Source organism: Phyllostomus discolor, chromosome 14, assembly GCF_004126475.2.
Source record: "Phyllostomus discolor isolate MPI-MPIP mPhyDis1 chromosome 14, mPhyDis1.pri.v3, whole genome shotgun sequence".
Taxonomy (NCBI): domain Eukaryota; kingdom Metazoa; phylum Chordata; class Mammalia; order Chiroptera; family Phyllostomidae; genus Phyllostomus; species Phyllostomus discolor.
In genome coordinates this window covers 49685739-49700999 of record NC_040916.2, presented here as the reverse complement: position 1 = coordinate 49700999, position 15261 = coordinate 49685739, and the positions used below count along the sequence as shown (strand labels likewise).

The following is a 15261-nucleotide window of genomic DNA, read 5'->3' as shown; positions in this document are numbered from 1 at the left end:
CAGCCAGAGGTTTTGAGGTTTTATTTCTCCATGCTGGAACCCTGGACAGCATGGTCTCGCTCCCCCGTTGTCCCTCCCAGTTTATCTGTGCTCCACCACACAGCATGCAAATGTGGGGCCACCTTGCCTGCCTGCCTGCCTGCCTGGTCTGCCAGCTGCAGCCTTGCCGGGTGGCCTCTCTGCCCCAGCTGCCTCTGTCCCTCCTACCGGTCTGGATGAATGTTTCTTCTTCAACTCTTTGGTTGTTGAACTCCCACACAGTTCAATTTTCTGGCAGTTCTGTTTTTTGTTTTTTTATAATTGGTGGTGGTTGTCCTTTCGGTTGTATGAGGAAGCAAAGTCTATCTAACCTATACTCTATCTTGGCCAGAGTCCTGAAAACAGTCATTTTAATGCTAATTTATAAAAAAAGATAATTCTGCCCAACTACACAGAATATATCAGAGATCCAAATCAAATTTTATATTTCTTCTTGTTCTGAAATTGCCCTGGGCATGTGTGCATATACTTCATTGACTCTACATGCCCATGAGTGGGGGGAAGAGTGACAAATAAGAAATTAGTCCTGCATTTATTAAAATTGGGTCATACACATACTTACTTACTTAATTTACCTTTCTCCTTGCCTGCCTTTGCATGATCTTTAGTGGAGTTTTGTTATTAGCCTTGAAATCTAACTGGCTAGTACAGAATGAAGTCTATCTAGAAATGACCACTATAGGGCATATACATGTTAGGTATGTGTAAGAAGTCATTTGTCTTAAGATTTTAAAATCAGAGTGACTTTTCTTCACCACACAGACTGACATTGAGATCACACGAGAGGAAGATTTCACCCGAATCCTCCAGATGGAAGAAGAATACATCCAGCAGCTCTGTGAAGACATTATTCATTTGAAGCCCGATGTGGTCATCACAGAAAAGGGCATCTCGGGTAGGATTCTTTTTTTTATAGTCTGCTGTTAAGGTAGAAGAAGGTTGGTGATTTTATTTTTCCCATGTTGGCATAGAGTGAACATAGTAAATGTGATGGTTAGGGTACTTTGAGGATTTGAGGATAAAACCAATTTAAAACCCAGGAGTTCTGGTTTTGAGCTTGACACCTCTACTCTTGGGTTTACAGATTTAGCTCAGCACTACCTCATGCGGGCCAATATCACAGCCATCCGCAGAGTCCGGAAGACAGACAATAATCGCATTGCTAGGTGAGTAGGCCAGGTAAAAATAAGATTCTTCCTTTGCATGTGTTTCTGTTTTGTAGCTTCATAATGCATCACCATTACCTGAAAATGTCTAATATAGGATATAGTCAGCCATATGAGTTGCGGGTAGGAGTAACCTGAGTTTAGCTGTCTGTCATCTTCAGGAGTCCTCGTGTATTCCGAAAATTGTCTCCTGCAGGAGTCCCTTCTGTACTGCTCCTAACCGGTTGTAACCAGCTTACACTTAAGACTTCTGTGATCACTACCTTGGTGGGGATCTATTAGAGTAGCCTGTTTTTAACCAGCTCAGAATATAGCAGAACCGTCAGTTGCCTTGATTGGCCCCTTAGCTTAGCTACTGTTAATGCAACTTTAGATTGCATTCACTACTTCTGCCCTGACACCTGTGCTCAGATACCAATCATTTTTAATGCTAATTTATTAAAAAAAATAATAAGCCTGCCCCAACATCACAGAATATATCAGAGATCCGAATCAAATTTTATAGTTCTTGTTCTGAAATTGCCCTGGGCATGTGTGCATATACTTCATTGACTCTACATGCCCATGAGTGGGGGAAGAGTGACAAATAAGAGATTAGTCCTGCATTTATTAAAATTGAGTCAGACATATACTTAGGAGGGGGCACCCAAAGAATAAAAGTAGAATTATCTTCTAGATGGCAGACCCCTTGTAGTTCAGGCTTCCCCCGCTAGGTGAGTGTTCTAGGAACCCCTCTGTATCAGTGCACCAGCTGGCGTTGTCGTGAAAGGCTGCCTTCCAGCTTCGGTGAATTTTTTTTGAAGACTGTTTCAGCGTGTTTGCCCATTTTGTGATGGGTGAATTACGAGCACGCCTGAACACACCCCACAGAATGTTTAGCAATTTTTGACGAAAAATGGCATGATCCCTGTGTCCCACCCTCCCTGTTCACCCAATATCTCCCCAAACAACTTCCATTTCCCCGGATGAAAAAAGTCCTCAAAGGGAAATGTTTGCCATTGTGGAAGAAGTGAAACAAACAACAGAAGCACTAAAAGGCATCAAAATTGATGAGGTCAGAAACTGTCTTGAGCAGTGCAAAAAAGGTCTCTAAGTATATTGCATCAGATGGAGAGTACTTTGAAAGTGACTGAAGTTTAAACATGTAAGAATACCCAATTTTTTTTGTAAGTTCTGTTTTTTTGGGGGGGGTGCCCCCCCCCCCCCCCCAGCACCTTGTATGTACTTACTCACCTTCGTCTTTGCTTGCCTTTGCATTGTCTTTTTGGTTTGAGGGAGGTAGGGGAGGAGAGAGAGAGAGAGAAGCAAATGTCAGTTTGTTGTCCACCCTTCCATGCACTTATTGGTTGCCTCTTGTATATGCCCTAACCTAAGATCTATCTGCAGCCTTATCAAGACAAAGCTGTAACCAATTGGGCTACCTGGCCAGGGCTGCATTGTCTTTATAGAGTCCTATTATTGGTCTTGCAATCTAACTTGATAGTAAAGGATTAATTTTATCTACAAATAACCATTATGTGGTATATACATGTTAGACATGTATAAGAATTCATTTGTTCAAATTTTAGTATCCACAAAAAATATTACTCTGAATTAAACTATCTGGTTATGGTAGTTGTGTTAAGTATGTGCAGTTTTACTTATAAAGCCATATTAGCCCTGGCTGGTGTGGCTCAGTGGATTGAGCACCAGCCTTTGAATCAAAGGGTTGCCAGTTCAATTCCCAGTCAGGACATGTGCCTGGGTTGCGAGCAAGGTCCCTGGTTGGGGGCGCATAATAGGCAACCACACATTGATATTTCTCTCCTTCTCTTTCTCCCTCCCTTTCCCTCTCTAAAAATAAGATCTTTAAAAAATAAAAATAAAGCCATGTTAGTTTAAGGAAACTTGACCTGTACATGTTTGAAAATCTATTCCACCAGGCAGCCAAGACCTGTTGAGTTAGGTAGCAGTGTTTCTAGCATCCACGTTTCCCTGTCCCCAGTCATAGACCCTAGGGACTTGAGAGATGAGTAAAAGTATCTGAGATCATCTGGTTCCTCCTCCCCTCTCATTTAATCAATAGAGCCTGTGGGGCCCGGATAGTCAGCCGACCAGAGGAACTGAGAGAAGATGATGTTGGGACAGGAGCGGGCCTGTTGGAAATCAAGAAAATTGGAGATGAGTACTTTACATTTATCACTGAGTGTAAAGACCCCAAGGCCTGTACCATCCTCCTCCGGGGGGCCAGCAAAGAGATCCTCTCGGTAAGTCAGCCTTGGAACTGTGACTGACTGAACTGCAGGTCATTTCTTGACTTTCTCAGAGGGCTTAAATCACCCTGCCGTCCACGTAATAGCTATTTGCCTTTGATCTGTAGCCACACGTATCTGTCTCTCGTGCTTGCTTTTTGAGTCATTCACATTCCTGTACAACAGATCTCCAGAACTTCTTACACAACCGAGACAATGTTTATTGAACAGTGATTCATCATTTCCCAGCCCCTGGCAACCACTGCTTCCTTATTTAAGTGGAAATCATAAATATTACTTTTTTTCCTCAGTGAGGTTAAGTAACTTAAAAAAGGCACATAGCTAATAAGATAACCTAGATTCACAGAGCGACACCTCTTCCCTACCTACCAGCCCTTTTGCTGTTGTAGTTATTGTGTTTATCCAAAGCAGAGAGCTTCTGCCTTGCCCAGTAGGGATTCCAAGGACCTTTCTTAGTTGCTTTGCTTGGTGGTTTACTGAACTTGGCAGTCAGGAAGTCCTTTGATACCTCTGATTTGTCCCTGAGTCATCAAGCTTTTGCTTCATATTATCTGTTTGCTTTCCCAAGGAAGTAGAACGCAACCTCCAGGATGCCATGCAAGTGTGCCGCAACGTTCTCCTGGACCCTCAGCTGGTGCCAGGGGGTGGGGCCTGTGAGATGGCTGTGGCCCATGCCTTGACAGAAAAATCCAAGGCCATGACTGGTGTGGAGCAATGGCCGTACAGGGCTGTTGCCCAAGCCCTAGAGGTCATCCCTCGTACCCTTATCCAGAACTGTGGAGCCAGCACCATTCGTCTACTTACCTCCCTTAGAGTGAGTTCCTTTCCATGCTATTCTCTTGATGGGGTAGGGAAAGCTGAGTTTGCCTTAAGAGGATGGTTGACATCTCTATTCACATTCTCCTTCATAGCTTGTTTCTTTAATATCTCCTAATTTTTGACTTGTTTGTTGTCATTTTTCTCTTAAGTGTTCCTTACTAATCGAGTGTTTTTGGTTTAATTTTTTTTTTAAACCTAATGTTTCCTGCCAGCCTACTTGTTTCCAGTATTTTCCCCTCCAACTGTTTATGCTTGTTCCAACTACAGGCCAAGCATACCCAGGAGAACTGTGAGACCTGGGGTGTAAATGGTGAGACTGGTACTTTGGTGGACATGAAAGAACTGGGCATCTGGGAGCCATTGGCTGTGAAACTGCAAACGTACAAGACAGCAGTGGAGGTGAGGCATATGCTATGCTGTTTATTCCCAGTTAACCTAGTGTGTTTGGTCCCACCATGAAGGGGAGGGGATATAGAAGGCAAATCTCCCAAGGAATTCCATTTCCCTGCTTCAGCTCATAGAAAGCAAGGTAATGGCACAAGTTGCATTCCTTGCTTAGGGAGAGCTGTGTTTAACATTCAAGACTCTGAAAAGGTAGCTTTCAGATAAAATGGTAATTATGTTGGAGGCGCTAAATGGTAATGTCTGAAAGAAAACGAATGTCCCTCCCTTCGGCTAACCTCTTTGGGATGGTGGTTTTTCTCCTAGACGGCAGTTCTGCTGTTGCGGATTGATGACATCGTTTCAGGCCACAAAAAGAAGGGCGATGACCAAGGCCGGCAAGGTGGGGCTCCTGATGCCGGCCAGGAGTGAGTGGTGGGCAACATGACCTCAACACACAGAGCCGCCAGTCTCCCCCTTCACTGAGCCAGACTGCCGGGACACTGTGGGTGTCTTTGTTTGGAAGGGATCAAGTTGAGGGGCAGCCCCAGTCCCTTTCTGTCCCAGCTCAGTTTGCAGAAGGCATTGACATGTAATTCTTCTGTTGTAAGCTTTCCATTCAGTTTGCTTCCTATGATTAAATCTAAGTCATTTGAGACCGTCGTTCTGTGTTTTTCAACCTTGGGTCATATCTCTGCCTCCTGACAGAAAGGGAGGAGGCAGAACACCTTACTGGGGAGTAAGGAAGGTAGGAATAGGGTCATTACGTGTTTATCTGCCTTCTTGAAACAGTATTCTTTAGACTCCTTAGTAGGTCCTGGTTGAAAAGACTTTTGGAGTTCAAAGGATGATACTGTAAAGCTTAAAGAAGGATCACCTTGTGTTTACCACCCAAACAACAGGAGGAACCTGTCCAAACCATGGGTGTTCCCCATCTGTTGTTATGTAGAGCAACGCCCAATTCATGCTAGGTTTCAGGCATGTGTCCTAAAGCACGTAGAATATCTGTTTATCTTATTGCAGCCTGTACCTTACAGAATGGATCCTATCTCACCTGGAATTCTTTTTCTCTGCCTCCTAATGTTCTAATCTATATTTTGGCTTTTTTGCTTACTGCCAGGGCATGCTTTCTCACAGTAGGACCTCTGCCCTCCCTGCTAGCTGAAACAAAATAATTTAAAATTCATTTTTCACTTTGTTTTTATTGAGGAAAACAACTTCAGTAGTGGTCCTGGGATGTGGGAGGCTAGGTAGACCTAGCCTTTAATGTCATTAGGGTCCTTCCTGGCTGTTGGGCCTTTCACCCATTGTCCTCATGGTATGTATAATGAGCCTTTATCTGCTTCCTGACTTAGTTGTATTAAGTTGAATACTAGGTAGAATCATAGTGCCTACTGTATAATAGACATGTTTTAGTCACTTTACGTATATTAATGAATCTTCACACCAACCCTGTAAGATAGGTAATATCTCCCATTTAATTGTTTTTTAAAGATCTTGAATTTATTAGAGAAATAGGGAGGGAGAGAAACATCCATGTGCAAGAGATACATCAATCAGTTGCCTCTTGTACACTCCCAACTAGGAACCTGGCCTGCAACCCAGGTGTGTGCCCTGACTGGGAATCGAACTGGTAACCTTTCGATTTGCAGCCAGCATTCAGTCCACTGAGCCACACCAGCCAAGGATCTTTCCATTTTTTTTTTAAGGTTTTATTTATTTTAGAGGGAAAGGGAGGGAGAAAGAGGGAGAGCGATATTGATTAGTATCCTCTCACACTCCCCCAACCAGGGACCTTTCAGTTCGTGAGATGACACCCAACCTTCTGAGCCACACTAGTCAGGGCACATACTCCCATTTTATGATGGGGACTTGAAAGCATAGATAAGGAAGCTTGTCCAAGGGTGACGAAGTGGTTAAGTAGAGACCTAGACTTCCTTTGTAAGCAGTCTGGCTATAGAAGCCGTGCCATTAGAGCTGGATATGCTGGCTGGATTGAGGTGTAAGGTGGAAAAGGTCTTAGGACAGGGCCTCTGGAGACGGCTGTGTTCATACTTAGTTTTTAGCTTCCTGCTTATCCCAGTCAAAAGTCCTCAGCTTTTCCTCTTCTGTAAGGAGCTCTAAGATACGCCTACCTACTTTTTGTTGAAGTTCTTGCCTTTGCAATGTTAATAACTCCCTTGAGTTTTAAAACCTTAGGTTAATTCTGAAATAAGTAAAAAAGACCTTGGAAGAGATAGTGCTTGTGCCCTGAGTGATATGGCTCAATTGGCTGGGAGTCAGCCCACAAAGCGAAAGGTCATGGGTTCAATTCCCAGTCAGGGTAGTGCCTGGGTTTGGTCCCCTCTCAGGGCACATACAAGAGGCAACTGATCATTGTTTCCCTCTCTCCCACTCTTAAAAACAAAGAAAAAATGAAAAGTACCATCTTTATAAAACAAAATAGTGAAACCATTAGAGTACTAGAAGAGTATGATTTTAAAATACATTGTGGGGGAAAAATAAATGCAACTACATTAAAAAGTTTGTATGGCAAAAGACTAAATGGGACAGGGAAGATGTTTCAACAGTATGTGCTGATTTCCTGAAGCAACATTTAGGACTTGGCAATTGAGAAGAAAGGGTCTATAGAGAAATAGGCAAGAGTGGACTTCTGGCCAAGATGGAAGTGTAGGTAGATAGACTTTGCTTCCTTACGTAACTGAAAGGAGGACAACCACCACCAATTTAAGAAAATAAAAAAAAAAAACAGAACTGCCAGAAAATTGAACTGTGTGGGAGTTCAACAACCAAGGAGTTGAAGAAACATCTAGATCAGTAGGAGAGACAGAGGCAGCTGGGGCAGAGAGGCCACCCGGCAAGGCTGCAGCTGGCAGACCAGGCAGGCAGGCAGGCAGGCAAGGTGGCCCCACATTTGCATGCTGTGTGGTGGAGCACAGATAAACTGGGAGGAACAACGGGGGAGCGAGACCATGCTGTCCAGGGTTCCAGCATGGAGAAATAAAACCTCAAAACCTCTGGCTGTAAAAACCTGTGGGGGTTGAGGCAGCGGGAGAAGGTCCCAGTCTCACAGGTGAGTCCCTTGGAGGGACCCACCCACCTGGGAATCAGTGCTAGAAGGGCACAATTCATTTGTGGGTAGTGGAGGAAGTGACTGAAAGTGGGGTAAGAGCCCAGCAAGCAGCACTGTGCTCTCCCTGACCCCTTCCCCACACACAATGCCACAACATAGTGCCATGGGTTGCCCCACCCTGGTGAATACCTAAGGCTCCGCCCCTTACAATATAACAGGTGCTCTGAGACAAAGAAATATGACTCAAATGAAAGCACAGATCAAAGCTCGAGAAAAACCTGGCTAGTGTGGCACAGTGGATTGAGTGCTGGCCTGGGAACCAAAGTGTGGGTTCCATTCCCAGTCTACAGCACATGTATCAGTTGTGGAACAGGTACCCAGTAGGGGGCGCTTGAGAGGCAACCACATACTGATGTTTCTCCCTCTCTTCCTCCCTTCCCCTCCTTAAAAATATATATTTTTTTAATTTATAAAAAGAAAAACTCCAGAAGAAGAACTAAGCTACAAGGAGATAGCCAACCTATCAGATACAAAGTTCAAAACACTGGTAATCAGGATGCTCACAGAAATGATTGAGTATGGCCACAAAATGAAGGAAGAAGTGAAGGCTATGCAAAGTGAAATACAGAAAAACATACAGGGAACCAAGAGTGAAGGGAAGGAAATTGGGACTCAAACCCACCATTTGGAACAGAAGGAAGAAACAAGAATTCAAAAAACTGAGGAGAGACTGTGGAAGCTCCACGACAACTTTAAACATTCCAACATCTGAATCATGGGGGTGCCAGGAGGAGAAAGGGAAGAGCAAGAAATGGAAAACTTATTTGAAAACATAATGAAGGAGAACTTCCCTAATCTAGAGAAGGAAATAGACTTTCAGGAAGTCCAGGAAACTCAGAGAGTCCTAAAGAATTTGGACCCAAGGAAGCACACACCAAGGCACATCATAATTACACTGGGCAAGATTAAAGTTAAGGAGAGATCTTAAAGCAGCAAGACAAAAGGAGAGTGACCTACAAAGGAGTTCCCATAAGACCATCAGCTGATTTCTCAAAGGAAACCTTGCAGGCAAGAAGGGGCTGGAAAGAAGTATTCAAAGTCATGAAAGGCAAGGCCCTACATGCAAGATTACTCTATCCAGCAAAGCTATCATTTAGAATGGAAGGGCAGATAAAGTGCTTCCTGGATAAGGTCGGGTTAAAGGAGTTCATCATCATCATCAAACCCTTATTACATAAAATGTTAAAGGGACTTAGAAAAAGAAGGTGATCAAAAATATGAACAGTAAAGTGACAACAAACTCACAACTATCAAAGACTGAACAACAACAAAAAAAACCTAAGCAAACAACTAGAACAGGAACAGAATCACAGAAATGAAGATCACATTGAGGGTTATCAGCAGAGAAGGGGTTGGGAGAGAATGGGGGAAAAGGTACAGAGAATAAAAAGCATAAATGGTAGGTACAAAATAGGGGGTTGCCCTGGCTGGTGTGGCTCAGTGGATTGAGTGCTGTCTGGGAACCAAAGGGTCACTGGTTCTGTTCCTAATCTAGGGCAGGTTCCTGCGTTGCAGGCCAGGGTCCCCAGTAGGGGGTACACAAGAGGCAACTACACATTGATGTTTCTCTCCCTCTCTCCCTCACTTCCCCTCTCTAAATAAAATCTTTTTTAAAATAGGGGGAGGTTAAGAATAGTATAGGAAATGGAGAAGCCGAAGAACTTACGTGTACAACCCATGGACATGAACTAAGGTGGGGAATGTTGGAGGGAGTGATGGAGGCTGGGTGCGGGACAAAGGGGATAAAGGGAAAGGAAAAAAAATGGGACAACTGTAATAGCATAATTACTAAAATATACTTTGAAAAAAGAAAAATAAGCAAAGGGTATAAATGACTCCAGAAAAGGAAAAATAAATAAAACATGAAGGGAGGCTTAACCTTAGTCCTAGGGATATGCAAATTATGTAAGTTTTATAAATACTTGGCAAGGGTGTAGGGGAATGGGTCTCAACACACGCTTTGAGCAGCAATTGGTAAGCCTCATAGGGCAGTTTGACCTGGCAATTCCACTTGTGGGTGTTTATCCTATGGATTTGGATTCAAATGCATATGAAATGCTGTACATACTGGGATATTCCTTTCAACATTGTTTGCCACAGTGAAATGTTGGAACTAGGAAGGTTCTGGCTAAATAATATCCATGGAACGTTCCCCTGCAATGAAAGACTTATGGAGAATGTGACAGCTCCAAGTGCATTGATGCAGAAGAGTGTTCAATATTCAGGTGAAACAACAAACTGCAGACCAATGGATGCCCTTTTATGATGTGCACACCTGTGTATGTGATAGGTATTATATACCTGAGAATGCATGGAATACCTTCAGAAGGACACAAACTGGTAATGGTGGTTGTCTCAGGAAGGAGCCAGGTTGCTGCAGAATAGAGGTGATATACCCTATGGCATCTTGAGAATTTTGTGCCATGTGCATTTATTATTAGTGAAAACAATTTTAAGCTTGAGAGGAAAAAAAAAAGAACAGTGTTCATTAAGTCGGGCATGAGCTCTTTTTGACAAATAACATGTTCTGTTCTCATATCCTATTTTCAGAGGTATCCTTTTTCTTCAGCTCTGCCTGGGGGCTCAATATATAATAATTGGCATAAAGAACCTTCTAGAGTGTGCTGTCTTCCCCACAGAATTCCTTTAATTCCTCTCTGTGCTTTCCCTACCAGAGTCATTTTGGGGGATCCCATTTGGCTCTACACATCATGCCCACTTACAGGTAACTGACTATTCAGTGTGATCAGTTGGGTAGAGAGGATGGGAGTATGTCTACTTGTCTGTCTAGTTTGGGATGCCTTTCTTGCCAGCCAGGTTGGGGGTGACAAACTTCTAACCTTTCTGATTCTGTTCTCACTGAAGCCTAGATCTGGGTTGAGTGAGGCGATCTCTTTAAGAACTGGCGTAATGGTCCCGCCCTTTAATGAGATCAGCTGAATGTAAGTCACATGACTCTGGTGTCTTTCGATCTCTAAAGCTGGGGCTGCATGCGTAGCTGTGAGGAACCCCGCTGGGGTTGGGGCCGCTGTGACCCCAGCCCCATTCTCTTCCTGAGTCTTCTGTCTGCAGCTCCATTTGGCCTGCTGGGGGAAGAGACCCGCCAGGTGAGGGGCTTGAGCAGTAGAGGTTTCAGGAAATACTACCCTTGAAGCTGGTTTGGAATCTAGGGCAGCAGGCAGCGGGCGGGGCCGGGAGGGGGGTATGGGGGTGTGGCCCAGGGAGTGGCTGCATAGAGAAGAGTTCTTCATCTTGGGGCTGGGTATGAGGGCTTCCTGTCTTCTGGGAAGTCTGGACCCTGACTCAGCCCTGAGTGACCCAGGTGCAGCAATGTTAGTTTTTTCCTTCCCTTATCTTTGTTCTGATCTCTTAACCTGGGTCCAGGCAGTTCTGGCTCTTCCTCTCCTTCACCCACCTCTACCCTTGCACCAAGATTGCCTTTGCCCCCACATGAATTTCTCTTGTCTAGGTCCCACCTTGTCCCCAGCATTTCCCAAGTTCCCTGCCTCTCCCCACAAGCTTCTCCTTTGCCTTGTGTCTCTCCCTAATCCTGTTTTCTTCACTCTCCCCTACGCCAATGTTCCAGGTGTCTCTGGTGGTCATCCCCAGTGATGTGGGCCCCCCCGAGAACCTGCTTCATATCCGGGCAGTGGGCACCAACTCCACGCTGCACTATGTGTGGAGCAGCCTCGGGCCTCCAGCAGTGCTGCTGGTGGCCACCAATACTCCCCACAGCATCCTGAGTGTCAACTGGAGCCGCCTGCTGTCCCCTGAGCCTGACGGGGGCCTGATGGTGCTCCCTAAGGACAGCATCCAGTTTTCTTCTGCCCTTGTCTTTACCAGGGTGAGGAGGTTGGGGGAGAACCGAGGGGAAGAGGAGAAGGTTCATCAAATTGGAGGAACGGAAGCCTGGGTGGGTGAAGCAGAGTCAGATGTGAGATTCTGGGCATGGGTTCCAGTGAGTGCTGGGTTGGGGGCATGCTTCAGGAGAGTGCTGGACTCAGGCAAGCCCCTCCCCGCCCTACTCCACCTGCCAGCTGTTTGAGTTCGACAGCACCAACTCGTCTGATACAGCAGCAAAGCCTCCAGGAAAACCATACCCACCATACGCCTTGGCTGACTTCTCCTGGAACAACATCACTGACTCATTAGATCCTGCCGCCCTGAACGCCACGTTTCGAGGCCACCCCAATCATGACCCCACCAGGGCTTTTGCCAATGGCAGCCTGGCCTTCAGGGTAAGGGTGTGGGAGTAGACAAACTCAAAAGCTGGTTTATGAGGGTGGGAGTTAATGATGGGGGTGGCCTTCAAGCACAGGCTACCATCTGCTTCCTACCCCCCCCCGCCTCATCTGTCCTAGGTGCAGGCCTTCTCCAGATCTGGCCGACAGGCGCAACCCCCTCGCCTCCTGCACACGGTGGACACCTGCCAGCTAGAAGTGGCCCTGACTGGGGTCTCTCCCCGAGGAAACCGCTCCCTTTTTGGGCTGGAAGTGGCCACCTTGGGCCAGGGCTCCGACTGCCCCTCACTGAGAGAGCAGCACTCCATCGACGATGAATATGCACCGGCTGTCTTCCAGGTCAGGCTGCCAGCCGAGAGATGGTGGGGGATGTAGATGGAACCCCAGGTAGCACCTCAGACAATCATTCAACCACTTACCATTTAGCAACACTTTATTTAGCTCTCTTAAGTGCTGGGCACCATGCTAATGAATTTGGCCCGGACGGACAGAAGACAGGCAGTGCAGGCAGGACTCAGTGCTCTGACAAGCGGGATGTGCAAGGGCCTAGGGACCCAGAGGAGGAAGTGAGCTCAGGCTTGCAGAGAGACAGGGCTGGAAAAGCACACGTGTTCACCCAGTCCAACTCCCCTCTCTACGGAGGAAAGGTTGAGGTTCTGGCACAACAGCCTTTGAGTTCTAGAACCAGGCCTAGGACTCAGGACAACTAGTGGAGTCCGAGAAAGGGTGGGGTACAGAAGGGTCAGACACAGGGCAGTCCTCCTTACCTTGCCTTGTGTGCCTTCCTCCCTAGCTGGACCAGCTGGTATGGGGCTCCCTCCCATCAGGATTTGTGCAGTGGCGACCAGTGGCTTTCTCCCAGAGGCAGAGGAGCCGAGAATCAGCCCTTCCCTGCCAAGCTTCCCCTGTTTATCCCACCTTGGCATATCTTCTCCCCCAGTCACCCATTGTCCGAGCCTTCTTTGGGTCCCAGAACAACTTCTGTGTCTTCAATCTGACCTTTGGGGCTTCTACAGGCCCTGGTTACTGGGACCAACACTACCTCAGCTGGTGAGAGTCGGGTCCTGGGCAAGGGCTCAGGAGGTTGAAGGGGCGGAGGGCTGGGCCTCTCAGCCTTCCCTCCTAAGCCTGCTTGCTTCTCTTTCCCTGCTCTCCCTAGGTCGATGCTCCTGGGTGTGGGTACCCCTCCAGTGGATGCCTTGTCCCCGCTTGTCATAGGAATCATGGTGGTGGCCCTGGGTGCCCCAGGGCTCATGCTGCTGGCAGGAGGTCTGTTTTTGCTGCTGGGCCCCAAGAAGTACTCAGAATACCAGCCCATAAATTGAAGCCCATTCTTTAAAGGGAACGACACTACTGGACCTGTGTGCTGTGCCTCAAACCCCTGCAGGTTTGAGGGTCAATGTTCCCAGCCAGCTTCTCCCATCTTGCTTTACTGCAGAAACTCAGAGACTAGCCTCAAGTCCTGGGAACCACTGGGTGGGGCTTCCTTCAGACTCTGGAGAGGGACCAGGGACAGGGTTATTGCTGGAGAGATGGTGCCCTTAGAGTTGGCTCCCTGCCCCTCCAGCCCCCACTTCTCTAGGATGGGACTCACAGGCCAAAATGAAAGGCTTTCTGATGGCTGCCTTGCGGGCATGAAATAGACTTATTTTTTCCACAGGGCTTGCCTCTCTGTGTGCGAGTGTTTATTGGGTTGATTCCAGGGAATGAGAGGGCTAAGAGATGGGTGCGGAAGGCAGGTTTCTGCGTATGGCCCCGTTTTCTCACCAGGTATAGTTCTCTGTCCTGACATGAGACTGAGGTTCCTGCCAGCCACTCTCCATCATGTGCAGCAGGGAGGCTTCTGGGGCAGTAAGAATCAAACAAGGAAGGGACACTTGAGACCAGGGTGCAAGCACGAAGAAGGAAACCAAGTAAGACTGTGGTAGTCGTTTATTGTTACACCCACCCCCACGCACACGTCACATGGAGCCAACACCAACCATGTGCCTCTCAACCCCTCTCCAGCCACCATATACATGGACGCAGACAGACAGACACACGCTCCTCTTGGGTTTTCCTGTCCACTCCTCTCTTCTGGGCAGTTTGGAGGTGGGACTTTACAGGGGCCTAGTTGGCTGGAGGGGAGGAAGCAGCAGCTTTGGGCTGGGGCAGTTGTAATAGTCTTCGCTGAGGCTAAAGGACCTGTGAGGGCCAGTCGTGGAAGGTCCTCAACCCAGGCCCCCAGGATGGTTTTATGGGACATAAGAGTCCTATTTGACCTGATGTCCAACCTTTAGGCATGAGCAATATTTCCAGTCTCTGTGAGGCCCTCTGCTTAGACAACTGGCACAGAAACGGTCAGAGTTTTGGCTGCAGCTCTGCCCACTACCTCGTAGGAGGCTGGAGAGTGAAGCCGAGTCCAGCAGGGGTGGGCCCTAGTGGCTATGGTGGGAGGCTGCTCAGGAAGGAACCGTGCTTCTCCTCCTGGTCCTAGCCCCACACCTTCAGCATCCTTAAGGAACACGGCTGTCCACCTCCTTCCCTGCGAGACAATGTCAGTCCACCTCCCCCACTCATGACCATCCCAGGCCCAGAAGGTGAAGGGCAGCCCTGACTGGGGAAGAAAGGTGGGGGCAGTCCAAACTCTGATTGGATGGGACCCTGTCAGGTCAGTGGGGTTCATCCCATGCAGGTACCCAGGCTGGGGACGGGATAGCTGCTCAGCCCCAGGGGCGGGGCCTGTAGTCCGAGCGGGCGTAGTCAGGGTAGTCCAGGCGGCTCTCGGTGGCAGTGAACATGCGCTCAGGCTCCACCACAAACATATAGTAGAGGTTCCACACTAGCATGGACAGCAGGGGCAGGAACGTCAGGCCATAGCCAAAGCCTCGGAAGGAGCGGCCCACGGCGAAGGTCAGCCAGTATATCAGCCTGCCAGGGCGAGAAAAGGTCAGGCTACCCCCAGGGCAGCTAACTGGCAGTAGGCGAAGGTGGGAAGAACAGAGGGCCAGGGAGGTAGATGGGTGCTGGTGGATATGACTGATACTTTACGTGGTTCAAAATTCAGAGGTACCAATGCTTATAGTCAAATGTCTTCCCCCTCTACTGACTGACTGGCAGCCTCTCTATTTGCTCTCTTCCCTCTACTCCACTCCTACCCCAACCCCCATCATCCAATATTATGGGGTTTTGTGTAAGAAGTGATTTTTTATATGTATATGAGCAAAAAGATTTGTTTTCCTCCCTCCCCC

General features: G+C 47.3%; 3 protein-coding genes and 1 long non-coding RNA gene across 7 annotated transcripts in view; 2 read left to right on the top strand and 2 right to left on the bottom strand.

Moving 5' to 3' along the window:
- Positions 1–5313, top strand: part of CCT3 (chaperonin containing TCP1 subunit 3) — an 18475-nt gene extending 13162 nt beyond the window's left edge. For both annotated transcript variants that reach the window (XM_028502691.2, XM_028502692.2), the window contains 6 exons: positions 802–934; positions 1124–1205; positions 3271–3451; positions 4026–4271; positions 4544–4675; positions 4985–5313. In XM_028502691.2, coding sequence (XP_028358492.1) covers positions 802–934; positions 1124–1205; positions 3271–3451; positions 4026–4271; positions 4544–4675; positions 4985–5089 — 879 coding nt within the window. In that variant the 3' untranslated portion in view covers positions 5090–5313. The remainder of the gene's footprint in view (positions 1–801; positions 935–1123; positions 1206–3270; positions 3452–4025; positions 4272–4543; positions 4676–4984) is intronic.
- The window catches only part of LOC118498192, a 21136-nt gene continuing 8414 nt past the window's right edge, over positions 2540–15261 (bottom strand). Inside the window, exons 2-3 of the long non-coding RNA XR_004900715.1 lie at positions 6592–6594; positions 2540–2555 (exon numbers count right to left, since the gene is read on the bottom strand). This is a non-coding gene — a long non-coding RNA (uncharacterized LOC118498192). The remainder of the gene's footprint in view (positions 2556–6591; positions 6595–15261) is intronic.
- LOC114489171 (glycosylated lysosomal membrane protein) lies at positions 10735–13693 on the top strand. 2 transcript variants are annotated; one of them, XM_036015510.1, is made up of 6 exons: positions 10735–10897; positions 11377–11703; positions 11828–12028; positions 12152–12370; positions 12825–13081; positions 13191–13693. In XM_036015510.1, the coding sequence occupies exons 1-6, from the start codon at positions 10781–10783 to the stop codon at positions 13354–13356; spliced, it is 1287 nt and encodes a 428-aa protein (XP_035871403.1). In that variant the 5' UTR covers positions 10735–10780; the 3' UTR covers positions 13357–13693. The 2 variants fall into 2 exon arrangements, with proteins under 2 accessions (XP_035871403.1, XP_028358966.1); XM_028503165.2 differs by having other exon boundaries at positions 10736–10897; positions 11377–11634.
- The window catches only part of TMEM79 (transmembrane protein 79), a 5490-nt gene continuing 4534 nt past the window's right edge, over positions 14306–15261 (bottom strand). For both annotated transcript variants that reach the window (XM_028503201.2, XM_028503200.2), the window contains exon 4: positions 14306–14941. In XM_028503201.2, the coding sequence (XP_028359002.1) occupies positions 14734–14941 (208 nt within the window). In that variant the 3' untranslated portion in view covers positions 14306–14733. The remainder of the gene's footprint in view (positions 14942–15261) is intronic.

Bases quoted from the DNA above. Each gene is read 5' to 3' on its own strand.
- LOC114489171 (XM_036015510.1), top strand. From the start codon at position 10,781: ATGCGTAGCTGTGAGGAACCCCGCTGGGGTTGGGGCCGCTGTGACCCC. The intron at 10,898-11,376 runs GTGAGGGGCTTG...CCAATGTTCCAG, and splicing joins TGGGGGAAGAGACCCGCCAG to GTGTCTCTGGTGGTCATCCC. The intron at 13,082-13,190 runs GTGAGAGTCGGG...TGCTCTCCCTAG, and splicing joins GACCAACACTACCTCAGCTG to GTCGATGCTCCTGGGTGTGG.